The sequence below is a fragment of the Colletotrichum scovillei genome, assembly GCF_011075155.1.
Source record: "Colletotrichum scovillei strain TJNH1 chromosome Unknown Contig00004, whole genome shotgun sequence".
NCBI lineage: Eukaryota > Fungi > Ascomycota > Sordariomycetes > Glomerellales > Glomerellaceae > Colletotrichum > Colletotrichum scovillei.
Window position 1 is genome coordinate 919,250 of NW_023336262.1, and position 11,931 is coordinate 931,180.

At 53.7% G+C, this 11,931-nt stretch overlaps 5 protein-coding genes across 5 annotated transcripts; 4 read left to right on the forward strand and 1 right to left on the reverse strand.

Annotated features, from left to right (window-relative positions):
• The first annotated feature begins 1,171 nt into the window (after positions 1–1,171).
• On the forward strand, positions 1,172–3,312 carry HER10_EVM0004287 (fatty acid hydroxylase). Its single transcript, XM_035473937.1, has 3 exons — positions 1,172–2,362; positions 2,444–2,510; positions 2,605–3,312. Exons 1-3 carry the CDS (start codon positions 1,795–1,797, stop codon positions 2,939–2,941), a joined length of 972 nt encoding a protein of 323 aa, XP_035334861.1. The 5' UTR covers positions 1,172–1,794; the 3' UTR covers positions 2,942–3,312.
• A 587-nt stretch (positions 3,313–3,899) lies between these two features.
• On the forward strand, positions 3,900–5,025 carry HER10_EVM0008025 (uncharacterized protein; the record flags this gene model as incomplete). The annotated part of the gene is made up of 4 exons (XM_035477562.1): positions 3,900–4,184; positions 4,257–4,308; positions 4,365–4,604; positions 4,684–5,025. The coding sequence occupies exons 1-4, from the start codon at positions 4,123–4,125 to the stop codon at positions 5,023–5,025; spliced, it is 696 nt and encodes a 231-aa protein (XP_035335130.1). The 5' UTR covers positions 3,900–4,122.
• A 690-nt stretch (positions 5,026–5,715) lies between these two features.
• On the forward strand, positions 5,716–7,677 carry HER10_EVM0003534 (uncharacterized protein; the record flags this gene model as incomplete). Its single annotated transcript, XM_035473208.1, has 1 exon — positions 5,716–7,677. The coding sequence occupies exon 1, from the start codon at positions 6,019–6,021 to the stop codon at positions 7,675–7,677; it is 1,659 nt and encodes a 552-aa protein (XP_035334812.1). The 5' UTR covers positions 5,716–6,018.
• Positions 7,678–7,774: 97 nt separating this feature from the next.
• HER10_EVM0000521 (uncharacterized protein) lies at positions 7,775–9,434 on the reverse strand (the record flags this gene model as incomplete). Its single annotated transcript, XM_035470299.1, has 3 exons — positions 7,775–8,692; positions 8,756–9,342; positions 9,401–9,434. 3 exons carry the CDS (start codon positions 9,432–9,434, stop codon positions 7,775–7,777), a joined length of 1,539 nt encoding a protein of 512 aa, XP_035334580.1.
• Positions 9,435–10,102: 668 nt separating this feature from the next.
• Positions 10,103–11,647, forward strand: HER10_EVM0004923 (uncharacterized protein; the record flags this gene model as incomplete). The annotated part of the gene is made up of 2 exons (XM_035474550.1): positions 10,103–10,491; positions 10,522–11,647. The coding sequence occupies 2 exons, from the start codon at positions 10,103–10,105 to the stop codon at positions 11,645–11,647; spliced, it is 1,515 nt and encodes a 504-aa protein (XP_035334910.1).
• Between the last annotated feature and the right edge of the window lie 284 nt (positions 11,648–11,931).

The following is an 11,931-nucleotide window of genomic DNA, read 5'->3' on the forward strand; positions in this document are numbered from 1 at the left end:
GTTCTGCTGCCACACTCCGTGAGGCGCTAGAGTTAAAATGTCGATCGTGTGGAGCGCCCGAGCTCTTGGGCGATCCGAATACGAAAAGTGCGCTAAGAACCATCATCACCGAGCTATCGAGAAGCTGTAAGCAATTGGGTCGATGTTGAGAGCTTGCCAACGGGTGATTCTTTCGCTCTGATCAGTGTCCGTTTCATTCTCAAACGAGCGAGCCGTTGCAGGCTGTAGCATGGTCGAAACCGGCGTTTGCTTTGGATCCCTGCCTGAGTCGTCCGAAAAGCAATTGCCATTGTTTTTCACATTGGAGGGGCCAGAAGGATGCGGTATTCTAGCAACACCAGAAGCATTGAACAGAAGGCCCAGTAAAGAGTCGTTCAGGTTCAATATCATCGCGCCACAAGCGTATCACTCATCATGACTATATCTGCCATATGGATAAAAGTGTGATGGCAGGAAATCCAGATGGCAGAAAAGGATAACACATCCTGAAAGCTGGGATATGCCATCCACATGTCTTCCCCGTGCTCACCCGTGGCGAAGATGGAGAATGGCCATGGAAGAATGGTGGCAGAATGGTTCGACTGGCAGCTCGAATTCCCGAGAGATCCGCCCCGCTTTCCATTTCTCCTTGAAATCCCATTGGGAATCCAGCGACATAAGCCCCACCTTGATATTTCGTAACTCCGTCTTCGGGGCGCCGCACGGACACCGAGTAGCCCGAAAGTCACCAAATGTTGCGGTTGCTCGATGTTGTGTGCAGCTCAACAATCTGCTTGATTGCGCCAAATCAGCGCATTCAATTGAGGAGAACCCACAGGTGGTAATGGAGGGGAAGGAACAGGTCCGGTATACTCGAGAAAGGGATTGGCAAATCAGATTGCACACGCACGGCGTTGGCGCACTCTGCCATGCTGCTGTGATGGGTGTGTCCAATGTCCATCACTGCGCAGTGCGGCGGCCACTACCAAAGTGACACCACCACCACCACCACCACCAGAATGCGCCGGGAGTGGGCACGTATCTGATTGAGAAGCTACGTACCGATGAGAAGACCCCGCCAGAGGGGAAGATGCAGGGCAGACGCTGTTGTGAGTGGCCAACACGATCAGCCCGACCTCGTTTAAATGAACAGATGAAGCTTAGCGCCATCATTTCATCTGGCGGGTCCCTTCTTTTTTTTCCTTCCTCCCTCTTGCCTGATATGCTGATTTTATTGTATTTCGTACCTTTGCAGCAGTGCAGGCAGGTGGTGGTCGCACTTTTTCGCCATCCCTCTTTCCCGTCCCGTCCCTTGTCGCCCAGTTACTGGTCGCAAGCGCGCACCACGGAAGGAGCTCTTTGGTGGGAGGGGTGGGCGGTGGTTGACTAATTTGCTCCAATGTGCCAATGTGGGTGAAAATAAACGGATCCCAAAAATGTTTCTGCCATTTCCTTTGCCCCTGAGCAGAAAGCAGACGCCGAAGCAGCAACAATAGCACTGCCAGCAACGGTAATAGAGGGACTGCCAGACCGACCGACCGAGCTGCGAGCGAGCGCAACTTCATCGGAACACCTTTATCGGCGACGTGACTCTTTTGTCACTCCTTTCCTTTCCATCTACACCTCGCCTCCTCTCACATTCACTTCTCTTCTCTGCCTCACCTCGCACACCAACAGCTGCCATCCCAACAACCTCCTGCACGCATCCCAACACCTGCGTCTCTCCGTCTATCTACCCAACTCTCCAGCGCATCCCATTGCCGAACAGAGACACCAAACAACGAACAACCACGCCACACCCAAAGCCGGCCCATCATGGATGTCGCGCTCGAGCTCCTCGACCCATTGGTCCTGGACAAGGCCTACGCATACTTCGTCCCTGCGCCCACCACTGCCAGCACCGGCGCATACAACGCGACCGGCGACGCCTTTGCCTCATCATCACCAATAGACCTCTCGAACTCGTATGGCTCCGCCTGGCCCCGCGATAGTATCCTACGTCAAACAATCTCCATCCTCGCAATCACCCAGCTGGGCGCCTGCGCTCTCTACTGGATCTTCAGTCCGCTGTCTTACTACCTCATCTTTGACCGACGCCTCGAATATCACCCGCGCTTCCTCAAGAACCAGATCCGCCAGGAGATGATCTCCTCCATGAAGGCCGTCCCCGTTATCAACATCCTGACTTTGCCATTTTTCCTTGCCGAAGTTCGCGGAAAGAGTCTGCTGTACACCCACGTTGAGGAGTATGGTCTCTGGTGGATGGCCATTTCAGCTACCATTTTCATGGTCTGGAACGATATTGCCATTTACTGGATTCACCGCCTCGAGCACCACCCCGCCGTCTACAAGTACATCCACAAGCCACACCACAAGTGGATTGGTATGTCACCCCATTTCCCTCCTTTTTTTCCCGGTCGATTGACCGACACCCATTTCTATGGCCTCAACTGACTGTATCTAGTGCCTACGCCTTGGGCTGCCCTCGCCTTCCACCCTCTCGACGGCTACGTTCAATCTTTGCCCTACCAGTTAGTCAGCCCCAAAGAATCATCACCACCAATTGGGAGCCACTTGAGCCTCAACTTGGTGCCAACATGCCACAATAAAACTAACAATCCCTAGTGTCTTTGTCTTCTTCTGCCCTATCCAGAAGTACCTCTACATGGGCCTTTTCGTCCTCGTTCAAATCTGGACCATCCTCATTCACGACGGCGACATGATTTCGGGTCACTGGCTCGAAAAGTACATCAACAGTCCCGCCCACCACACCCTCCACCACATGTACTTCACCGTCAACTACGGCCAGTACTTCACCTGGGCCGACAACTACTTTGACTCCCACCGCGCGCCCCAGCCCGAGCTCGATCCCCTCCACGACGCCCTCAAGGTCATGCGCGCCAAGGGTCTCGTTGACGAAAAGGGAAACCCCATTCCTCAGGAGCAGAAGAAGGATCTGTGAGGGGAAAAGACTCGCAAGAGAATGTTTGGATTTATGGGTTTGGGGGTTGAATATCGGTCATGCTTCAAAGGACCGAAGCCCCTTGTTTTGAAGAAAAGGATGCATGGAAGGAAGCATGGCGACACGTTGATGTTGAGATGAGATTTTCTTCATTTCACCGGAAAGCATCGGAAGGCTCCCCCAAAGAGTGAGCGAGCCTTCAACGACTTTCCCCGTCCACCACAGGTCTCTGGTGGGCTTTTGACACATTCCTCATGGCGAATGAGCATTGCATATCTAACATAATCATAATTAAGCGAATACCAATGGCATATCATATCTTCAAACTCATTTTTCCCTCAACAGCAACAGCAATTGATTTTGATTTCCACCGACTTGGTGTTGCTCACTTGAGTCGGACGAAGCTGGCCTCAGCGCCGGCTGCGCCTGCCTCACTGACGCGTCCCGTGTCTGGCTGACAATTGAAACATGGGACATTGGAGAAATAGAAGAAGCAGTGAGAAAAAAATGCAGTGGCCAAGTGTTTGTCCTCTCGCCACTCATCCGACGTCACTCCGGTGGGAGGGAAGGGAAAGGTTATATGTAGGTTCACGCATGTTCGGATTGTCGCACAGGTTCCCGTAGGGCGGATGATCTACGGATAGGTAGCTCTGCGGGGAAGTGAGAAGAAGTGTAAGGGTCCCGCTGTCGGTCTGTCTTCCGTAGTCAGGTGAAATACGTGTGCAATGTGGTTGGAGTTTAGGGGTCCTTGGCGAGATAGCTCTCTCGGTCCCGGCCTTGTTCTCATCTGTGGAGGACATGAGTTGGCGCCGGCACGCGGGGTGAGTGAGGTTTGGCATGCTTGAGCTTGCGCCCGAGTTTCCCGCCTTGCCTTTCGCGGAAAGTCTATGCGATCTTATCTCCCTTTGATAATCTTTCTGGACTGACACTATCTGTACCCCGCAGACCGCACGCGACCTGGAGATTGGGGGTTACTTTGTAGTTATCAGACACACTGGGAATTGATCTGGTCTTGATGTTATTTCCATCTCAATTGATTACTTGTATCTGATTGAAATCATTGCTTCAAGTATCACAAGACGCTCGCGCTGAATTCCCTTATTCTGGAACCTTGGATCGCATTGATCAGGTGTACCTCACTGCCATCCAACCCACCATCGATAGTTCACCCCACGTCTAAGATGTCGATTAAAGTCTCGGATCTCACAGAGGCGGATATTCCAGGGGCAGTAAAGGCAGTGCAGTGAGTATCACAGACATTAGCACGGTGCCCACGTCAACATCAAATTCGATGCTAATGATCTACGCCTCACAGACAAGCATTCAGCGGCGACCCGTACAATGTCTGGGTGTACGATCAATCAAAGGTACAACCTTGTCCCTAATCCTGCCTACATTTCCAAGGATGCTTACCATACTATAGTTCAACCAGCAACGAAACTACGAGTCCCTAGCCCTCCGGATGAGATGGGGCATGCGCAACGGCATATTCCACGTCGCAAAAGAACAAGGCAGTGATGAGGTCCTCGGCGTGGCGATGTGGCTTCCTCCACAGCCTGCCAACGCGCCGCCGACGTGGAATGATTGGTTCGAGGGGTGGCGGCTCTGGTTTGGACAGGTGAATTATAACTTGTGGTATGGACGCGGGGGGTTGAATGTCAAGGTATGCGTCCTCGTCTCATTTCATCTCATCTACATCTCACTCTGAACTCATTGGAATCTCATTCTGACGAAGAATACAGCGATACTACATCTGGAAAGAGGCCCAAGCCAAAGCCCAGCGCGAGATCTGGACCGATCCCAGGGGATACTACTTCCTCAACATCATGGTCGTGCTGCCTTCCGCTCAGGGGAAAGGTGTGGGAGCAAAGATGATGAAGGCTGTTACGGACCGGGCTGATGAGGAGGGTGTGAAGTGTTATTTGGAGTCTAGTAAGGATGTGCCGAATGTGAAGATTTATGGGCGGTGGGGGTTCGTGTTTGAGAGGGAGATGATTTGTGATGATGAAGGGGATGCGATTCGGTTGTTTACTATGGTGAGAGAGCCTGGTGCTAAGGCTGGGGATGGGAGAGGCGGTGGCTAAGTGAGTGAGTGGGTGAAGGATTGTATTTGATAATATGAGATTCCAATATGAGTGTTAGTTGTGCATGAGTTGGATCAGGGAAATTGTGCGAAGAATGAAATCCTTGATCAGAGACGCCTTCTCTTCTTCCAATACTTCAAAGGATGAGAGCGATGCTTATTGCCAAGAGCCGAGTTCCGATGCTATCCAAACTTTGAGTCTGAAATGCCGTCTGCCGGAGAGACCCCTCCCCCCGCATGACCGGGTTCGCGTTAGACGCAGTAGAGAATTGCGGGGGATTGTCGCAACGCTGGGCCGGGGGTCTCGGGATGCGCTAGCATTCGTTCATTACGAGTACCTTATTAGACTCGAATGAGATAAGAGGTTTAGGTTGGTCTACTCAGTGATAACTTATCTACTCCAACCTCCAACTTTGACTTCTCACCCACTACCTTGAGCACTCATCAGGCATTTCCCACTGCGAAAATCACGCATTCATGTAGATTGCAATATTCGAAATCACGTCCGTCTCATTACCGAGACTCTCAGAATATCAAGGGTCTTGGCTCTACCCCACTTCATGCAGTCCTCTAGAGCAATGCATACCAAATCAAGGGGCGGATGCCTCAGATGCAAGTCGAAAAAGGTACAGACACTCTGAGATCTCTCTGGTGCTCTTCCATTACATTACACGAACTAACGCGCTACTGTAAGACAAAATGCGACGAGAGGAAACCTGGATGCGCCCGGTGTGAGGAGCGAGGAATCCAGTGCCCAGGCTACGCCCTCAACGTCCGCTGGTCGCGAAAGCACCAAGTCCGCGTCGACCAAAAAGCCGTAGCTGAAGGCTCACCCAGACAACGAGGACCTCGAGAGTCCGCATCTCAAACAAGTCCACAGCCCATCGAAGCCGCTTCGCCAACCTCAAACCATGTCGACACCAACGTACTGCAACACGTGGACCCATGGCTCGCAAATCCCTTACAGTGGGATCTTCCTGCTCTGCCACAGGACATGCCCTCCCTTAATGCTTCGTCGTGCGCTTTACTTCTTAGCAGCCAGAATGCAATTCCCACAACGCCATTCTGGGATGCGCCCTTTGTTAGCTCAGCCTGGACTGTTGATGGCCACAGCCCGACGACGTCGTCATCTCAAGCTGAGGACCGGGAGATGGATCATCTGTTCCAGAGTGAAAGCTCCGCGGTCAATGTTCAGGAGAGCAGTATTCTGCCCTCGTTTGATGATACTCAATCCAGGTCATGTAAGCAACTTCTAGAGAGCAGCCCACGAGAACTCTCCCATCTCCCAACCTCGCTCTCCGAATACTTCTTCCGCGAGGTCATCACACTCTACTGCGCCTGGGACAGCAAGACAAACGTGATGCGCAACATTGTCGAGACAATGTGGCAGTCCTCCGGCGCCTTATACCACACCATCCAGAGCATGGCCGCCGCCTGCCTCTCAGAAGACTTTCCGCACCTCTTACCCGTCGCCCGAAGAGAACATGGCAACGCCCTCAGACTCATCCGCGATCGACCGTCGGCATTACCTTTGTCAACCTCAATGACTACAACACACAAGCGGGCCATGCTTCTCTCGTCAACGCTCCTAGGCCACACATCAAGCTGGCTCAGCCCCCAGAACCTCGCAACAGACATGTTCAGAGCGAGCTGCAGCATGCTCAAAGACGTCTCCGCCGAGACGTGCGGCAGCGACGCAGACGCGAGCTTATCCTTCTTCAGCGATACCATGGACTACTGGGCCATGCTGCTCGCCTACCTGACGGACAGCACTCAACTGGGCGACTACCACCACACCACATCCATCGGCCCGGCGGACCCGTCAAAGTCGATTGTGCCGCACCCGTACTCGGGCATATCCCACGCCACCGTCCGACTGCTGACTGACACGGGCATCCTCATCTTCCAGTACCGGAAACACATGGCCTCCGTCAAGTTCCTCACCGAGACGGACCTCGATGTCTTCCGCGCTGCTCTACGCTCCGCACGACAACTCGAGCGCGCGTTTCTTGCGCATCGTCCGCCTGATTTGTCTCGCGTCACGGACCCGGGTGATCCCAAGACCCCACTGCGGCATCTGGAACTTATCGACGAGGCGTATCGGTGTACCGGTCTCCTACAGCTGTATCGCGTGTTTCCAGATTTGTTGAATGAGCGGTATGCACCGTGGGACAGGGAACGGCTTCTACGTCCGGTTCCGATGTCTGCGACCGCGGGATCGGGGTTGGACAGCAACAAGATTCCGTCCGCGAGAGAGAGGAGGACGTGGTTGACGAAGCTTGCAATGTACATCCTCGGCATCTTGCGCGATATACCCTTCGAATCACGGACGCGTAGCGCGCAACCTTTCATCATGGTGGCTATCTCGAGCGAGTTGAGGAGAGAGCCGCAGCACCTAAGACAGCCTGATGCTATGTACGGTGAGGCTGGGGCGGATGTGCTGGATATTGATCCCGCGTCTATCGAGGTGGCGAGGGCGCGCAAGTTTGTGCGGTCGCGGCTGGCGGCTTATACGCACATTTTGCCGCTTCGGAAGAGTCGAGTCATTTCTGAGTTGATTGATCACACGTGGGCGGCGCTGGATGCGGGTGAAGAGGATGTGTATTGGCTCGATATCGCGCGTGAGAAGAATCTTGGGACGATGATGGGCTAGCTTGGAAACAAATATGCATATGTATCTTTTATGAACTATATTCTATTTGGCCAAAACAGCTTTCTATCTATCTCTAGATCGGCAGATCGGAACTCGTTCAGAGTTTGGACAGCTTGGCCCCCTGAGGGTTCGCGAGCTTCGCAAACTTGAGCAATGTCTCATCTGACGTTAACTTCCCTCGCAAACGCTCCTCCGTGACGATGTACGCCTGCGGGAACCAGTCGCCAACGTCTTCCCCAAACATCATCCTGACCAAAGCCTCGCCCGTCAGCCAGCACTTGTCCATCCCGTAACCATTAAACCCAGCTGCGATCCACTGTCCGCCACCGGCGTCTCCAGCGATAGAGTCTGGGATCCGCCCCACGATCGGGAGACCATCGGCTGTGTGACCTTGGATGCCAGACCAAATCGCCTCCACCTCGGACGTCTTCGCCTCAGGTGCCCATCCCTCAAGAAAGAACTTCGGCAGCACCGTCGACAAAGCTTCCCTCGCCTCTTTCGGGACGTAGGTGTCATCCGACGTCAAGATGTCCTTCATGTACGCCGTCTCGTTCCCGATCCAGATTGCTCCCGTCAGGGGGTTCTGTTGCAGGTAGTAAAGGCCCGTCACGTAGAGACCGCTCCGGACATCCAGGGTCGGCTTGTGAGACAGACTCCACGAGCGCGAAGCACCCAGGTTCTTGAGGGTCGGGCCGGGTTTCTGGACGGACATTGTGCCGCGGAAGGGATATATGCGGCCGGCTAGTTGTGGTAGGAGGTGTGATGCGTGGCCGTTGGTGCAGTGTATGACCTTTTTGGCGCGGATGATGCCCCTTGGCGTCGTGATGAGATAGGGGTATTCTGGGTTGCCGGACGACGAGAATTTGACCTGAAGCACGGGCGTGTTTGCCTCAATTGCTAGTCGGTCTTGGTGTTGACTCAGAAGACCTTCGTAGATTCCCATGAGAAGACGGTACGGCCAAATTGCTCCGGCGTTGTGCTCCACGGCCCCGCTTGCATCTTTGATGTTCCATCTCTGTGATAAAAGGGTCAGTAATCCAAGCTCAGAGACCCTGCCCCAGCATCCTGAATCACGTACTTCTGGCACATCGTCTCTCTCGACGATTCGGTGATATTGGCTATGCTCTGGGACGGCCTTTTGGAATCCCAATACCGAGCTCTTGGCAGCGGCCCATGTCTCATCATCACCAACAGCCATGACTTTGAGAACATCACGAATCTGGCACCGCTCCTGGGTCTCCGGGTCCATTTCTCTAACCATTTTCATGATCCGCTCAACGTTGAGAATTGAGAAGCGGGTAATCTGCTTCGCTGCCTCGACACCATGCTGCGCAGCTATGGGGCCGTAAGTATGCCCCGAAGCAGTGACGAGATGCCCGCCATTCCTGCCCGTGGCACCGCTTACGAGCGTTCGGGCTTCGAGGATCGTGACGTGGGAGTTGCGCGATACCTGGTGTTCGAGGAGCGTCTTTGTGACGCTGCAGCCGGTGATGCCGGACCCAATGACTGCGAAGTCGGTTTGCTTGGGGAGTGTGGGAGATTGGATTGACGCCAGGCGGTGCTCTGGAACTTGCCATGCTGATATTGTTGGGTTTGGCCTGGGTAGGCCTGGGTTTTGGGAGATGGCCTTGGAAACCTTTAGGAGAAACCTGGCTGTTTCGGGATCTTGGAGCAATTGGTTAGCAATGCATGACTTTGAGGTTTGATTGTGATCATTACTCACTGAGGTAAGAAGAAAGCTCATCTTCAACCCCCATCTTGAAGTTCCGGTGAGATTTGATGTAAGTTGATGGCACCGTGGTAAGGACTGGAGGGGTAATACTGATCGCTACTCCAGAGCTTCTTGAGTAAATTGGCAATGAACACAGATCCTGAGCTCTAAGGACGCAATCTTCATCCACATTGACCTCGGTTTCGATTCAGACGAACCATATGATCGTGCCCATTACTACTCTCATCGTCCCGCTGCAGCTCACCCGCGATCTCTGCCGGTGTCGGCGAATGAGGGGGTCGGGATGCGGGGCACCGGGAGCGGATAGGGGCCCGCTCTGGCTTGCCGGATCGGGCAACTGTGTGCGAAATGCGAGCCGATAGCGCGGCAGCCCCAGGAAACGAGTCCGGGATATGTTATCTTCAAGCTGTCTTCTGCGGACGAGATGGTATCTCGGCTTATCAAACTGCCTCTGATCGGTCAACGCGAGTCTCGTGCTGCCATCTAGTTGCATCAAGTTGGTCACACAAGCATGCACAAGAGACGTGCGTCTACTTAACTTGGTCCCTCGATACTCCACCCCCAAGACTTGAGGGAGGCAATCTCCCTCTAAGCCCCTCCCTCTATCCTCCACTGCCCACGCATATATCCACAGAGTCAGTCATCTTGGACGAGACCTCGCCCTTGGCGAACACTTCAGCCAGCACTATCACAATGGATCAGCGATCCTCCTCACTCGACAAGGCCTCAGCAGCGACAACTCGAAACACCGTCGCCGCCATGCCCGAAAAAGCGGACAACGAAGCCACGGAGCATGGCTCCATCGTCCACGGAGACGTCACCGTGCAAACCATGAAGCCATTCACAACTCTTTCCGCCCTCGGTATCGGCTACGGAACCACGAACACGGCCATCGGCCTACTGTTAGTGTTTGGAAGTACCCTGCCCATGGGCGGCTCGCCGCTCTTCTTTTGGGGCTTCCTCGTCATGGCATTTGTTGGTCTTGCAACTGCCACAACTCTCGCGGAGCTGGCCTCGGCTATGCCGCACCCGGGTGGGCAGTATATCTGGGTCCACCGGCTGGCGCCGCCGAGCTCTCGCCGGTTCTTGTCATACATCACGGCGGTTATCAGCTGGCTTGCTGCCGTCGCCACGGGCTCGTCGGCGTGTCTTTCGGTCCCGGTCGGCATCTGCTCCATCATCACGCTTCTCGACCCAACTTTTGTCTATAAGCGGTGGATGGGTTTCTTGGGTTTCCAACTCCTCAACATTGTCACCGTCTTCGGTGCGAGTTTCGAGAGTCTGCTGCCAAAGATTTCCAAGATCATGTTGCTGTTCAGCTGCACCACCATCGTCGTCATTTTCATAACCCTGTTCGCCATGTCGGACGAGCACGCCTCCGCAAAAGACTTCTTCGCTACCACAGTAAACATCTCGGGCTGGCAAAACGGCATCGCCTTCATCATCGGAATGAACGGCGCCAACTGGAGCTTTTCGTGCCTCGACGTTGCGACTCACTTGGCAGAGGAGATGCCCCGACCCAGCACGGATATTCCAAAAGCACTGATGTGGACTATCGTCGTTGGCCTCGTCTCCGGACTCCTTGTTGTCACATCTGTTCTCATCAACGTCCCCATCATTGACGGAGCCGACGACAACTCGGCCCTGGCCCTGTTCTACCGCATCACAGGCAGTAAGGCTGCTTCAGTGGGTCTCTGGGTGCCCGTCATGATCACAACCATCGGCGCCGTCTGGTCTATTCAGACCTGGCAGTCTCGGCTCGCGTGGACCATCAGCCGCGAGGCCGGTTTCCCCATGCACCGTCACCTGAGCAAGATTGCGCCCTCCCCGCTGCATACGCCTACCTGGTCGTTGATATTCTCCGCATCAGGGACTGCCATCTTCGGCTGCCTTTACCTCGCATCCGACCTCGCTTTCAACTCCCTCATATCTACAGGATTGCTACTTCAATACATCAGCTACAGTATCCCCGTTGTCCTGGCACTTTCCCAAGGTCGCTCGAATTTCAAACACGGCCCCTTTTGGTATCCTAAACTTGGCTTTGCTGCGAACATAGTCATGCTTGCATGGTCGGCTGTTGCACTCATCTTTTACTGCTTCCCTTATTACCTACCTGCTGTTGCAGATCAAATGAATTATGCTTCGGCTGTGCTTGCGGGCATTGCCATTATCACCATATCACTGTGGTTCTTTTACGCGAAAAAGAACTACGAGGTCAAGGAATACCTAGGCCATTAGCACAACAAACCATTTTACTCGTTACCTCAGTATTGTAATGATCATATACCCAGCAGTCATGCGCTTTTATTATCTGATGCCTACACCTATGTCCATGCTGTGAAAAGTTTGATTTCTCTTCATTTTGTCTGCAGTAGATATGTACCAGTCGAGGCTGCGAGATGGCGTGATAAGCGAAGCCCCCCACGACACGGTCATGGCAAAAATTGTTGGTAACAGAATTCACAGGGATTATGGCTGTGACGTGCCTTGTATGGCCATTCCATTCAACGTAGAGCTTGTTG

What these genes read in the sequence shown, in the direction of transcription:
- HER10_EVM0004287 (XM_035473937.1), top strand. Translation starts at nt 1,795, where the DNA reads ATGGATGTCGCGCTCGAGCTCCTCGACCCATTGGTCCTGGACAAGGCC. An exon ending in GCCACACCACAAGTGGATTG is followed by an intron (nt 2,363 to 2,443) that starts GTATGTCACCCC and finishes GACTGTATCTAG; the next exon opens with TGCCTACGCCTTGGGCTGCC. An exon ending in GTTCAATCTTTGCCCTACCA is followed by an intron (nt 2,511 to 2,604) that starts GTTAGTCAGCCC and finishes AACAATCCCTAG; the next exon opens with TGTCTTTGTCTTCTTCTGCC.